This window comes from Anas platyrhynchos, chromosome 7 (assembly GCF_047663525.1).
Source record: "Anas platyrhynchos isolate ZD024472 breed Pekin duck chromosome 7, IASCAAS_PekinDuck_T2T, whole genome shotgun sequence".
Classification (NCBI taxonomy): domain Eukaryota; kingdom Metazoa; phylum Chordata; class Aves; order Anseriformes; family Anatidae; genus Anas; species Anas platyrhynchos.
In genome coordinates this window covers 8,040,397-8,054,174 of record NC_092593.1, presented here as the reverse complement: position 1 = coordinate 8,054,174, position 13,778 = coordinate 8,040,397, and the positions used below count along the sequence as shown (strand labels likewise).

Genomic DNA, 13,778 nt, shown 5'->3' with positions numbered 1-13,778 from the left:
GCTGTCTCCAATCCACTTTTATTCACAATCAGGAAATAACTTACCATACAATAACACAGGCACGCACAGCACAGCCCGGGCACCCTCCCCTCCGGTCACGACAGCACCTCCCTGCGCTACAGCTCCGTCCTGGCAGAGGCGAGCTCCAGCTGGGGGGTGCTGAGCCCCCGATGGATGCCCAACCTCCATCCCCACCCCACCGGGAGCGCAACGTGGCCGGAGGAACCTGCGCACGGTGCCGGTGCGTCCCCCCACCCTCCCACCCCGTGCCCCGTTGTCCCCACCCCACCCCACCCCGTCCCACCGGGTGCCCCCCCAGTGCCCACCCTGTGCCCCCCGCGCGGTGCTGGTGTCGGCGCTCTGTACAGCGTGGCCGTGCGCTCCCGGGGCCGCCAGCCCCGGTGCCTCGGTGTGGGGCCGGGTGGGCACCCTCCCCGGGTGACAAGAAGCCCCCACCCACCCCGGGTGACGACAAAGTGCTGGTTTCGGAGGGCCGGGCCGCCCTCGTGCTGAGCATCTCCTCTCCGGCTCCGGAGCGGAGGGAAGCGGCCGCCGCGGCTCCATCACCCCCCCAGCGCCGGTCCCCGGGGCGGGCGCGCTTTGTCCCTGGCACCCCGGGGCGGGCGGGAGGCTACTTGCAGACGCTGACCCACTCGGTGATGCGGCACTCCTCGCAGGCCACGAAGCAGCACCAGTGGAACTTGCAGTTGCAGCGCTCGCTGCGGGTCTGCCGCAGGATGTTGTGCCCGCGGCCGCAGCACAGGCTCTCGCAGTTGTCCATGCCCGGGCTGGTCTTGTTGCACAGGCGCCCTTGGGTGCCCAAGGAGTCCAGGGCCGGCTCCCTCTCGCAGAAATCGGGCGATTTCTCGAAGTAGACCAGCTCGCTGATGCCGGCGCGGCGGCGGTGCCGAGCGTGGCCCGGCTCCAGCTGCCCCGCGTTGCGGTTGTGGGGCCGGATGAGGGTGGCCCCGTAGAAGCGGTCCTTGAGCAGGGACCCCACGAGGCGGAACTCGGGGGTCACCTGCCAGCAGGTCTTCAGCTGGCAGCTCCCCGAGGTGCCGTGGCACTTGCATTTCCTCCTCATGTTGTCCATCACCACCTGGGCGGGGAGGGGAAGGCAAAGGGGTTAGCGCGGAGGATGCGGTGTCTGGGTGATGGAGAGGGGGACATGGAGCTCCCTGTGTATGGGCCATGTGGGATCACCACGGCACACCAGGAGGTGAATTTCAAGCAGGAACCGGAGATCCTTGCGGTCCCAGCTCGTGGTTTTGGGAGGCTGCAGCAGGGCCATTGCCACACGTCCGCCCCCGCGAGGGACGGCGCTGTGGCTGGGAGCGTGGCCAACGAAGGGACGAGAGGGACCATGGTGGTTATGCCAGGAGGAGGGGACGGTGCTGGCATCCAGGGCAGGTGCTGAAGGGCCACCCAAAAATGCGAGGGATGCTGCTTTGGCCGCACCAAGGCAAAGAGCTCAAGCCCAGCGACCTCCAGGGGCACAGAGCAGCCTCAGAGGGTTGGTGCCACTTGGTGCCACCCTCTGCTCTGACCCCACAGGGGGGGCTGCCTGGCTTGGGGACCGAGCATCTCCTCCGAGCCGTGCCTGAGAGCAGCAAGGAAGGCAGCAGGCCTGTCCCCCATCCTCCCCCTCCGCACCCCTTTGCCCGAGAGTAACAACGTAATAAGGGAAATTAGCCCCAAATTACAGAGCGCGGAGAGATTGAAGGCAGCAGGCGCTTTGAAGCGCTTTGCCACCAGCTTTGTGGTGGTTGGGAGACAATTTCCTGCCCGGCCCCAGCCTCAGCGAGCAGGGACAGGGATTCCCCGTGGGACTGCCTGCCCCCAGCCCCACTCACTCATGTGGGCTCCAGCAGACCCCCTCCCACAGAGACCCCCGGACCCCTCGGGGTGCCTCAGCCGGGCTGGGGCTGGCGCAGAGCAGCCCAGACGTGCCAATGCAATCCCAGGCTGGTGCCCCCCGGGGGCTGGGGGACACGCAGCCCCACGTGAGGTTTCATCCCGTGATGTCCCTGCCGGCCTCCTGGCTTCATGCCTGTCACAGGTCTCCTGTTCTCACCCCCTCCCTGGTTGGGGGCAATGCAAGAAGTGCCTTGTTTTGGTAGGGGTGGGTATTTTTTGCCGCTTGTTTGCTTGTTTTTGAGTAAATCTCCCCGTTGCTAAGCACTTATGTTAATGAAGGCAGGTCAGGGAAACACGCCTGGAGCTCGGGGCACCCGGCAGAGAGGTCTGGGCTGGGCTGGAGTTTGGCTTTCATCCTGCTGAGAGCCCTGTCTCCTGCCGGGAACAGCCTCCACCTCGCAGGTAATGAGCTGCCCGTCCTCTCTGCCGTGCCCTGGGCGTGCCGGCGGGGAACACCGACTGCCTGGCATCGGGATCCCATCTTCTGCTGCCTCCCCTCCCAGGCCTGGACCAGGGAAATCCACATCGAGTGCCGCAAGGTCCCCGCTGGGACGGAGGGGACGGGATGCTGGTGTCCCCATCACCCAGCGTGGAACATCCGAGCCATCACAGCACCGGGCATCCCAAACCCCCGCACCGCAGCATCCCTGCCTGTGGACAGACTCTTCTCCATCCTGCTTGGGGGGCAAGACCCCCACCAGGCCCCGGAGTGCCTTCGCCACCACCTCTCCTCGCACACCCCTGCCCAGCCAGGTCCTTCTCCCATCTCACAGACACCCGGGTTCGGCACATGCCTGAACTCGCTGGTGCTTTCTTTCACACATTCCCAGCTCCTCCCAGACACGCTCATAAGAGCTTTATCGTAGCCCTTTGTTGTGAGGGTAATGGGTAGTTCCAGGCTCCCTGCCTTTCATCCTCTTGCTCTCTGATCTGGCGGGCGAGGAGGGCTCGCAAAGCCTCCCGCGTGCGTGCTGGGGTCTTGAGTTTGCACGGGAAGCCTCACGCTGAGGGGGGGTGTGAGCTTTTTTTTCCTTGCCCCCGTGGCTTCCTGCGCAAAGGCCAGGCAGCGAGATGCCCACGAGGATGCTGCTGTGCTGTGCATCCCCTCCCCGGCTTCGGAGCTGGATTTAAAAGGGCATGTTTCTGCCTGGTTTCGAACCAGGGACCTTCCGCGTGTCAGGCGAACGTGATAACCACTACACTACAGAAACCCGCGTCCCTGGGCCACCAGGGCTGGCTTTCGGTGGGTTTGTCACCTCCCCGGGCACTGCGGGGTCCGAGCTGGGAGCCAGGCACGCGTCGGCCCTACAAACATGCAGGGTACCCTCGGGGGGCACGTGGACCTCGGGGAGGATGCTCGGGGCTTGCCCCTGGTAGAGGAGAAGCGCACAGAGCTGCTGCACCTGCTCCTTTCCTGGGAGAGCAGATCCTAAAGGCGCTGTGTGGTGCCATCCCCCATCTCTGGGGTTTCCCTTGGTGTTGTGCACCCGGGAACAGCAAGCACCGTGCTGCTGGGGTCCCCCCTGCACCTGCTGGCAGTGCGGACGGGCAGGGGAGCGCAGTCAGCTTCTGGTCCCCTCCTGCTTTTAAACACCACTTCCCAGACAGAGAGCTACTAATTAGCACCTTTAACGAGACCTGACATCATGAGAACGGAGGGGAGGCAGCTCTGCTCGCCTCAGGCACTTGTGCCACCCCAGCACCAGCCCCTGCATCCTCCCGTGTGTGTCCCAGGGATGCCGTCCCCACCGGCGTCCCCATGTCCCCCCCCATGGTGCCGCTCACCTGCCGCCCCACGCGGTTGTTGTGCAGCCTCATGCGCGAGTGGATGTCCCGGTAGGTTTCCCGGGAGTCGAGGAAATCCTTGGAAAACTTCTCCCCATAGTCCACGTCGGGGCTGCACCCCCCCCACTCCCAGGAGTCCTGGAGGCCGGGGGTCTCGGCGGGCATGTGCTCCATGTGCACGCCGTGCACCATGCCCTTGCCGCGGTTCATGGCCTCCAGCTGGAGCCGGTGCAGCTTGCGGCGAAAAGCCTCCTCGTCGCCCCGCCGCTTCTGGTCGCAGCCGCAAGCCTGCAGCTTGCCCAGGGCGCAGGCGTTGGAGACGGCGTGCACCACGCCGGCCGCCGCGATGGCATAGGCGAAGGCGCTTTCCCGGAAACCTGCGGGGAAGGAGAAAGAGGGGGCTCAGGCCGGGCTCCTGCTCTGTCTGGACCATGAACAAAACCTCTCCGGGTGCCCTGAGTGCCATTGCCAAGCAGGGCACAGCGCTGCGCCAGGTGCCAGCCCTGCCCGGTGCTGGCTGCAGACGGCAGGACCGTCACCTGCGCTCGCAGCGCCCTGCGGAGATGCCACCGCGGCGTCTGGGGCTGGTGGGAGAGGCAGTTATCGCCTTCCATCCCATCTGAGCTCCCCAGGGCATAAAAAGAAGGAAGGAAGGAAGGAAGGAAGGAAGGAAGGAAGGAAGGAAGGAAGGAAGGAAGGAAGGAAGGAAGGAAGGAAGGAAGGAAGGAAGGAAGGAAGCACATTGGCTGAAGAATATTTCTGCGAAGGAATAGATCCCACACCGCTGGGAAGCACAGAGTGGGTGCAGGTGTCCCTCCCCAAAAGGGTGGCTGTGCCGACAGCACTGCCCAGACAGCAGCAGGCAGGATTTGTCCCTGGCTGAGGCGGGCAGCAGCACTCCCCACCAGCTGTGGGTCCCCATGCACAGCACCAGGACCCCAAATCGCGGCCCTGGGGTGCGCGGCACTGCCCGTCCTGCCCTATCCATCTGCGCCAGCCCGCTCCTTCCCCGAGCCCCGAGCCCTGAGCCCTGCTGCTTCCTGCTGAAACCTCCTGTAAATGCGATATGGCGCTGGAAAAATTGCACATCCCTGACCGCACCGTGGGCTGCCAGGGCCGGCAGCTGGTTGTCGTTAAGCGCCGGGGAGCGAGGACACCCGCCAGTGCCATTAGCAGCCGGTGGGGCGGATGGGGACAGGGACGGGTCCCGTGGGGCTGCGGGCAGGGGCTGCTTGAGGGCTGCGCAGGGACACAGCCTCCCCTACCTGGGACCTTCTCTTTTCGCTGTTGTTTTAATGCTAACTATTATTTTCCTTCCTGCTGGTGCCAGGCCAGGCGGGGAGCCCCCAGCACGCTTCGCTTCGCTGCGCCCTGACCGGCCCAGGAGCAAGGAAGGAGGGAGGGACAGACTTTCTGCGCTGCCTTCCCATGTGAATAAATAAACGGATGGGCTTTGCAAGCCCCTCTCCCTCCTCTGGACAAAAAGACCTCGGACAGCCCTGGGGTTGCTGAACATTCAGGAGGTTTGGGGGGCTTTTCCCAGTGAAGGCTCCCCGGCGGGTGCGCTTGGCGCAGGCGATGCTGGGCAGCACGCATGTCTCCTCCGTGGTTCCCTGCCGCCTGCTGAGCCAACGCTATGATCTTATTAAAGGGAAACGAAACGCATCTCGGAAACCTGCATTTAAAGCCCTGCTGCTCTTTTGTGTGCTAATTTGACACTGGTGCGTTTAAAAAATTAACGAGGCGCTGCTTAAAAGCAACCGGGAGCCTCTCCCAGCTTCCCCTCGGTGTCGGACAAGCTTGCTCCGAGCCTGTCTCTTCCAATGCACAAGTTGAACAACATTTTTCACTGGGCAGGTAATGGGGCAGCTGGTGCGCACGCTGTGCAGCCTCCCCGGGGGTGGCAACACACCCACGCCACGATCAGCCCCCGCCACAGGGGCTGGGTCAGCCCCTCTCAGCCCTGCCTGCTCCCCATCCCTGGCTGGGGAGCATCTCCACATCCAGCCAGGGAAGCTCTCGACGCACGGCAGCAGCTTGTCTTTATTATAAGGACCTCATCTTACCAGCCTGCGCCACCTCCCTGCAAGCTTCCCCGAGAAGCAGAGCCCAAATCTGGGAACTTCATCCCTCGGGCGTGCAGCGCAGGATGGAGAACGAGCCCCCGGCACCCCCAAACCCCCTGCATCATCTTATCAGCTCTGCATCCCCTGGACCAGCCTCCAGGCTGCCTCCTCGCCTGGCACGGGCAGCTCTCAGCCCCGCTGCTCGGTGTCCCCGGCTGCTCTCCCAGCCCGTGCCCAGGGATGGCAGGAGCAAAATCTTCCACGCTCTCCTCTCCAGCCGTGCCTTTCCGTTAGCCTCTTTCTCACCCGTTTCCCCAGCCTAACTAATAATTTCCCATGCGGCATCTCCTTAAAATCCCTCCTGGAGCCCAGACAGAAGCTCTACCCCACCCAGGGTGTCTAGCAAGCCCGTCTCCTTGCTGGTGAGGAGGCCAAGTTGCTTTGGTGCCCTCCACGGCTGGGAACCCCTTGTGGCCAAGGTGGCTGCAGGTGACAACCCTGGGCATCGCGGTCTCGGCAAGGGTGGGATGTTCCAGGAACCTCAGCCAAGCACGGTGAGCATCAGCTGCTCCCCGAGACCTTTGGAGAGAGGGACCTGCTGCCCAAGGCTCCTACGGCCTTGGTGGTGATGCCCGAGTCACCAGGTCCCTCTGGAGAGTACAGAAGAGGTTTGTAGCTGCAGGAGATGCGAGAAGGGCTGCGGGAAGTATCCTGCTCTGCACTCTTGCTGCCTGGTCCAGGGGCACCGTAGGGTACCCCGGGGATGCCCAGGGTGGCTGCCAGGCCCCCGTCCCCACTGGCTGGCGAGGCAGAGGAGCGCTTCTCCCGCGAGAGCCAGCCGGTCCCGACACGCCGCCTCTCCCCCAGCCCCGCTCCCTCCCCTCCCCTCGCCCTAATTAAACTGCAGGTGAACCTGCCAGGCTCTGGCCCCGCGCCAGGCACTAAACGGCTCCCTGCAGATCGCGACTTGCCCTCCCTGCACCTCCCGAGCGTGCCGGGGACAGCCTGGAGCCCTCGCTGCGAGCACGCGGCTCCCCGTCCGCCCACGGCGCTGCGGGCCGGGAGCTGGAGCTGCTCCTCGGGCTGCGGGGAGCTGGGCTCAGCCCTGCGCCTCTGGGGATGCTGCCCGCTCCCCGAGGGCACCGCTTTGTGCCCGTGCACCCGGGGGGCACGGCCGGGGGCTGCGGGCACCCGCAGGGCTGCAGCTGAGCACCCGTGGCACCTGCGTGCGCGCGCGCGTGCGTGTGCGCTTCGGGGCCAGGTGGGCAAAGCCCGCAGCTCGCCTGGGGGCACCGAAAATCCCTGCCAGGATCCCAGCTGCAGCTGTGCTGGGCTGGGAGCTGCGGTCTGAGGGCGCCAGAGCTTGGCTGGGGCTCTGCAGAGCTGGGCGCCGGGGTCCTGTGCTCGGCAGCATCCCTCGGGATGGCCCTAACAGCACCTGGCACCCTGCCCTGCCGGCCTCCAGGGAGTTCCCCCCCTCCTCGCCAAGCTTTGGCCGGGTCCCCACAGACCCACAGCACCCGGGAGGCTTTCTGAGGAGGGCACAGGCTGGCAAACCTCACCCTGCCTCCAAATGCTGCAGGAGGAACCGGAGGGATGCTGCGCTCCAGGACAGCCCAGCCACAGATAAACGGGGTTGGGATGAGCCATGGGCACAGGGACCTTCTGCACCCCACAACACCCCTCAGGGCTGCACCCCGCAGCAGCACACCCCATTACGGGTCCACTTGCAAGTGCAGGGCCAGGACACAGGCTCAGCACCCCTTTGCCACCCGCAGTGGGTTTGGGGCACGCAGCCAGGCACGGTCCTGCCCAGCCAACTCCCGACAGCCCCTGGATACCAGGGGAACCCACAGCACCGCTCCATCCCTTTCCATCCACCCCTGGAGCCCATCAGCATCCCTCTCCCCAGCTCTTCTGCCCAGAAACCCCCTTGAGACTCCCACCAGGTCCTGCTTGGAGCCTCCCTGCTCCTCCCTGGCTCCCCAGGGCTTGCATCGAGCTGGGATGCTGCCACCTCGCTAGGGGAGACGTGTGGGGTGCGGGGGGACGGGGCGGAGGTGGGAGCCGAGCGGAGCAGGGAGAGAAGGAGGGAGGGAGAGATGGAGGGATGGAGAAAGCAGCTACAAATAATTTAAAGTGAGGTTCACGCACGGCTGAACTGATGGCAGAAGAAGTGGGAAAAGGAATGAAAGATTAAAGGGGTCTGTCACTTCGGGTTACAAAGCATGATCCTGCCAGCACGCTGCGTTCCCAGGCACGCCAAGGATGGGGCAGGAGACCCGGACCTCGGGGACCAGATGCATCAGCGCGTGCGGCACGGAGCCTGCACCCCTCGCTTCGCCTCTCCTCCCAGCTGCATCCCTGCTCTAATGGCCCCCCTCTTCAAGTACAGAGAGGGGGACATCCCCACGGTGCCCGGCGCCCTGGGGCTGAGGACCTTGGGGCAGCTCCTTCCCCGCTGGGCTTTGCACCCCGCTGCTGCTGGAGCATCTCGCCCAGCCTGGGGGGACCCCCAAGGGGGCACCTCGCCCGGCTCTGGGGGTGGCTTGAGACAGCGAGCCGGTGTCTCCCGCTGCCCGAGGAGACTGGAAGCGAAGTGTGCTCCTCAGAGAGCTGGAAATACCACGATGCTTATCAGGGCTGACGGTCCCCACCCTCCCTGCCAGGCCCTGCGCTCGGTGCCGCTCGCGGAGGCACCGGCGCTGCCCTCCTCCGGGCACCTGCCTGCAGGCAGCATCCCCTGCCCCCTGCCCTGGATGTGAGGGGCTTCCTGGCACCCACAGGCTGCTGCGTGCCCTCTCCAGCCATCTCCCTACCCTGCCCGTGCATCCCTTCAGAGGACTGACACCTGCTTGCCAACATGAAGGCAGGACAGCAGGGCGATGTGCTCACAGACCTACGGCCCGTTGTGCTTCTGCTCGCCACGATGCGCTGAGACACCATCCCCAAAACCCAGCACCAGAGCACGAAGGAGCCAGGATGCGCAGTGCATCCACCAAACCGAACCCCAGAGCACGGCACACACCTTCACACCCATCCCAAGGTGCTCCCTAGGGCTCCCCATGGCACCACCAGCCTACAGCACGCAGGGGGAAGATTTGGGAAAGTGGTGGGACCTAGGAGGAGTCTCAGGAGAATGGGCATGTAGCTCAGGACAAGGGCCAAAAAAAAGGCGCACGGGGAAGAGCCCAATTTGCTGCTGCTCGGTCTGGCAGATCCTGAGGGTTTTAGGATCCAGCTCTTTCTGCCTTCAGCCATGGGGATGCTGGAGACCTGTCCCGGTGCCCTGCTCCAGGAAGGAGCTGTGCCCACTGGGAGCCGATGTGCGCCCCCGAGAGCGGAGTCTGGGCAGAGGAGGAGGAAGACGAGGGGTGCCTTACCTCTGCTGAAGATGATGCTCTCGTAGGGGATCTTGTTCTTGGTCTCGAGGCTGGAGCAGTTCCAGCGCTGGTCCCGGAACTGGTGCTGGCACTCGTGGATGGCGATCTGGATGCCCTGGATGGCCGAGGCCGTCACGTCGGGGTGGCGCACGCACACCTCCAGCTGCCGCCGCGTCAGCCCCGGCAGCGTCAGGCACACCGTGTTGGCGTTCAGCACCGGCTCCGACGGCAGCTTCAGGCCCAGGATCTCATTGGAGCAGGAGCTTTGGGGGGAAAAAGGGAAAGCCGTGAGCCCAGCAGATGCTGCAGAGGCTGGGAAACCCTCGGGCTCCATCCCTGCTGCCGCCAGATCTGTGTCTCCTGGAGGAGAGAGGGAGGAAGCAGAGGGACCATCCTTTTCCCAGCAGCTCAGCTGGGAATTTCGGAGCTCAGCACCCTGCTGAACGCTCCCAAGCTGGTGCTGTCACCGCCAGGAGCAGCAGCACAGAGGCTGGCAGGGGGATGGGGGCAAGAGGAGGCTCCTTTTTTGGGTACGGGGTCCTTGGAGAAGCAGAGATGCTGTCTGGGGAGAAGGGAGGTGGATGGAGCGTGGGGAGATGGAGAAAGCACATCCAGGGACATGGCTGGAGGTAGGAGAGGGGCAGGCAGGACAAGCAGATGTGAGGAGCTCGCTCAGGACAGCTCCATCCCCGCGGAAAGCTCTCCCCGGGCAGGGTCTCCCTCTTCCCCAGGAGCTGGGTGCCCGCAGGAGCAGGGCGCAGGAGCCCTTCGAGGCTCGATCAGGGAAGGGAGGCTCGGAGGAGGAGGATGCTGGAGGAGGGACTGCAGCTCCCTGGGGGAGCAGCCAGGCCCCGGGGAGAAGGATTGCTCCCGCTTTGCGCCCCCAGCTCCTGCCAGCCTGCTGCAGGGACATGGAGAGAGGCAGCTCAGGGGACAGGGGCTGCCTCGGAGCCCTGGAGGGAGGGCTCAGCCCCAGCATCCCCGCTGAATTACAGCTGGCTCAGGGGGGAAGGGAGCTGTCAGCGTCACGCTGCTGCCGTCTCCAGCTCCCCAAGTGCCTCCATACCCATCCCACCACTGCCATGGGGCGAGCTGCCACAGCGCGAATCCACGGGGACTGCGACGGGGGGGGACGGAGAAGAAGAAGGGCAGAGGGGGGGCACAACCCTCCAAAGCCCCTGCATGCAAGGGGGACCCTCTGCTCCTTGCTCTGAGCCCTGGCTGCCAGCAGATGGGCAGCAGCCCTGCAGCCACCCCAAGGCCAGCACCCCGAGCGCTGCGGTGACCCCATCCCCTGCCTGTCCTGAGCCACCCCCAGCGCCTGCCAGCTTCACCCAGCAGCATCCCGGGGGGGGAAACGGGGGGATAATGCGGTCGCTGTCCCCATTGCACAGCAGGGAAACTGAGGCAGGGACCCCCACCCAGGGCCCGGGGAGCAGAGGGCAGGTCCTGCTGCCTCTCGCTCCTCCCAGGGCTCAGGGGGGCCAGGGACCCGCACGGGGCTGTCACTGTCACCGTCCCTAGGAGGACGCGGCGCTCTCCCCCCCCCCCCAGCTCTCTCTCCCCCCCCCTTGAAATCTGGATTTAAACTTGATTTCACGGTGACAAGCCCCCAGGTCACAGGCTGCAGCGGCTGCCGCTTTAATTAATACAAGTCCCAACGTTAACAAATTATATTTAAAGGGGCTGGAGGGAGGGGGAAGGGCGGGGGGACCCCCACACACCCCCCCCCCCTTTTCTCAGCACCACGGTTAACCCCTGGCTGCCTGCAGCGCACAAGTTTCGGAGCAGGCAGAGGGGAGCTCCCAGTCACCCGGGGGAGATGGAGACAGCCGGGGGTGGTGAGTGCAGGAGGGGGGGGGCGATTTTTGGAAACCAGGAGGCCCCCACCTGCCCCCCCCCACCTTTGCCTTCGGGCTCAGGGATGGGGGGATGCTGCTGGATCCCGGCTGCGGGGTCCCGGGGCTGGGGGCTGCGCTCCCCCCCCCGCCGCCGGCAGCGGCACCGGGCGCTGCTCCCCCATCCCCAGGCCTCCTCCTGGCACAGAGGGGAAACTGAGGCAGGCCGGGCCGCGCCGGGGTGGCTCCGGCCGGGGAGGAAAGCGCAAAGCTCCGCGGTTTGGGGAGCCGCGCATCCCGGCGGGGAAAAGAGGGGGGCGCAGCAAAACTGGGGGGGGGACCACGGCGGCCCTGACAGCGCCCCGAGCGCGGGGAGCCGGCCGTGAGGGGCCACCGGGGGGTCGGGGGGGGCCGGGGGGAGCCGTGCCGGGGAGAGAGGGACCCCGCGGAGACCCCCGGTGCGGGGCTGCGCGGGGTTGCGCGCAGCGGCTCCCCGGAGGAACGGGGCGCAGAGGGTTTGGGGGGCCGCGGGGCTGCGGGAGGTGGGGAGGTGGGGAAGGGGGGGGGGGCGCAGGTCCTACCTGGGTACCCAGAGGCTGAGCAGCAGCGAGCAGAGTCCGTGGGCCAGGGCCGGGCGCATCTTCGCTGGGGCAGCGGCTGTGCGGGCTGCGGGCGGGCGGGCGCCTTTGGGGCAGGGGCGGCGGGGCTCGGCGCTGCTCTCTGCCCGCTTTGTTTGTTGTGGGTTGTTTGCTTGTTTGTGTTTTCCCCTCTCCTCCCTCTCACTGGCTCCCTGCGCGCCGGGGCTCGGCTCGCCGGGGCGGCTCTGCCATCCTCCCGGGATGCCCCCCCCGCCGCCTCCCGCCGCCCCAGCGCCCGCCGAGGGCTGCGCGCCCCCCCCGGGCTCCCTGCCCTCCGCCGCCGCCTCGCCAAGCTCCGCGCCCCCCCGCCTCAGCCCCCCATGGCCGGACGGGCCGGGGGGCCGGGGGGGCCCTCGGCCCTCGGGGCGCGCTCCCCCGCCGCTCCCCAGGGCGCCCCGGGGCTCCGGGGCCGCGGCGGGCGTGGGCAGGGCGCCCGGGGGGGGTGTGGGGGGGGCCGGCCGGCCGAGGGGCGCTGCGGCTCCCGCGGGGCCCGCAGGCACATGGGGAGCCGCGGGCCCCCCGCCGCCCCCCGCCGGTGTCGCCGGGTGGCCGGCGGAGCGGGCAGGGTCGCGGCCGGAGCGCCCCGGGAGCGCTGGGCGCGGAGCGGCGGCGGCGGCGGCTCTGGCTGGGATCGCGCTGCGCCGAGCATTACTCAGCGCCCGGAGCCCGAGTCCCGACACGTCCAGACAGGAGCCCGCGGGGGAAGGACGGGGCAGAGGGTGGCAGCGGGGCGGGGAGGCGGCGTGTCGCACGCAGGCTGCCGGGGAGGGAGCGGCCGGGGGGGGCGAGCGCCGGGCGTGGGGAGCGGGCACGGGCGGCGGGGGAGCGCTGGGGAACCGGGCAGGGCGCGCGGAGTGGGAACGGAGGGCGTGGGGGGGGCGTGGGAGGGAGTAGGGGGCGCGGGGAGGGGGTGCGAGGGGAGGGGGGGGCGTGGGGATGGAGCGCGGAGGGGGGCGAGTGGGCAGGGGGAGCGCGGAGCACGCGTGGAGTGGGGCGAGTGCGCGGCGCGGGGCGGTGGGGAGCCGGGGTGCTGCGCGCACCCTGGGGAGGGGGGGCGCACGGAGAGCTGAGGGGGGGTACGGGGTGCGGGAGCGCGTGGAGAGCCCGGTTTTAGGGCGAGGGTATCGGCTGCGGGGGGAGCGTGCACGAGTGGGTGTGCAAAAAGTGCAGGTGAGTGCGCAGGGAGAGGGGGGGGGTGTGGGGTGGGGGGTTGCGTGTGGCTTTGGTGAGTAGGGGGGAGTGGGTGCGGCACGGGGGGTGCGCAACACGTGGGGGGGATGCGCAGGGCACGGGGGGAGTGTGCAGGGAAAGTGTGAGTGCACGGTGTGGGGGAGAGTCCTCACGGAATGAGTGTGCACGGCACGGGGGGTGCGCAGTGTGCGTGGGGAGGGGGTGTGCACAGTGGGGTGTGTGGGGAGAAAGTGTGAGCAGTGGGGCTGTGCATGCACGGAGTGTTAGGTGACAGTGGGGTGAGTGTGCACGGGGCTTGGGGTGAGCGTGCAAGGGGTGAGCGAGTGTGTAAGGAGCATGGGGAGTGTGCACAGGGCATGGGGAAAGTGGTCAGTGTGCACGGGACAGGTGAGTGTGGGGTGGGTATTTAGGGTGTGGGGTGAGCGTGCACGGCAGAAGTTAAATCCGTGGGGCACGGAGCGAGTGTGCGCACGGTGGGGGCTGCCAGCTCCACCTGCGTGTGGGTTCCTGCTTGCAGCATCCTGGGGGGGGGATGCGGGAGGCTGGTGGTGCTGCCAGGACCCCCCAGCCAGCAAAGGGGACATGGGATGCTTGTCCCCTTGCTGCAGGCTGGCTGATGGTGGGTGCGGTGTCTGTGCTGGACAGAGCACACCAGGGGGCTTGGGGTGGTGGCGACACACACTGGGCTCTGAAACGGGGTCACTGCTCCTGCCAAGACCCCGTTCCTGTGCTCCTTTTCTCCCCAGACCCCAGCACAGGCAGCACCCTGGTCCATATGGACCAAGCGCGATGCCCTTCAGGCCAGGGAACTCCCCTTGGGGCTCCCCCAGTGGCAGCTGGGCTCCTGCAGCGCTGGGGATCCCAGCACCTGGGTCCTGGTTCCAGGTGTCTGTGTGCTCCTGCGGGGGATCCTGCACACAAAAAAGTCCCAAGGCAAACTGGAGGGGGGACGCTGAAACC

The 13,778-nt window shown here is 66.9% G+C and overlaps 1 protein-coding gene and 1 non-coding gene across 2 annotated transcripts; both read right to left on the bottom strand.

Moving 5' to 3' along the window:
* On the bottom strand, positions 1-12,332 carry WNT10A (Wnt family member 10A). The gene is made up of 4 exons (XM_027462063.3): positions 11,571-12,332; positions 9,152-9,414; positions 3,703-4,079; positions 1-1,099 (listed from the first exon to the last, which is right to left on the bottom strand). The coding sequence occupies exons 1-4, from the start codon at positions 11,627-11,629 to the stop codon at positions 632-634; spliced, it is 1,167 nt and encodes a 388-aa protein (XP_027317864.1). The 5' UTR covers positions 11,630-12,332; the 3' UTR covers positions 1-631.
* On the bottom strand, positions 3,056-3,128 carry TRNAV-GAC (transfer RNA valine (anticodon GAC)). Its single transcript has one exon. It is a non-coding gene; the product is annotated as a tRNA-Val (tRNA).
* Positions 12,333-13,778: the final 1,446 nt, after the last annotated feature.

Coding starts and splice junctions, on each gene's coding strand:
- WNT10A (XM_027462063.3), bottom strand. CDS start 11,629: ATGCGCCCGGCCCTGGCCCACGGACTCTGCTCGCTGCTGCTCAGCCTC. Junction 4,080..9,151: donor GAGCATCATCTTCAGCAGAG/GTAAGGCACCCC, acceptor CCTTCCCCGCAG/GTTTCCGGGAAAGCGCCTTC. Junction 1,100..3,702: donor ACAACCGCGTGGGGCGGCAG/GTGAGCGGCACC, acceptor CTCCCCGCCCAG/GTGGTGATGGACAACATGAG.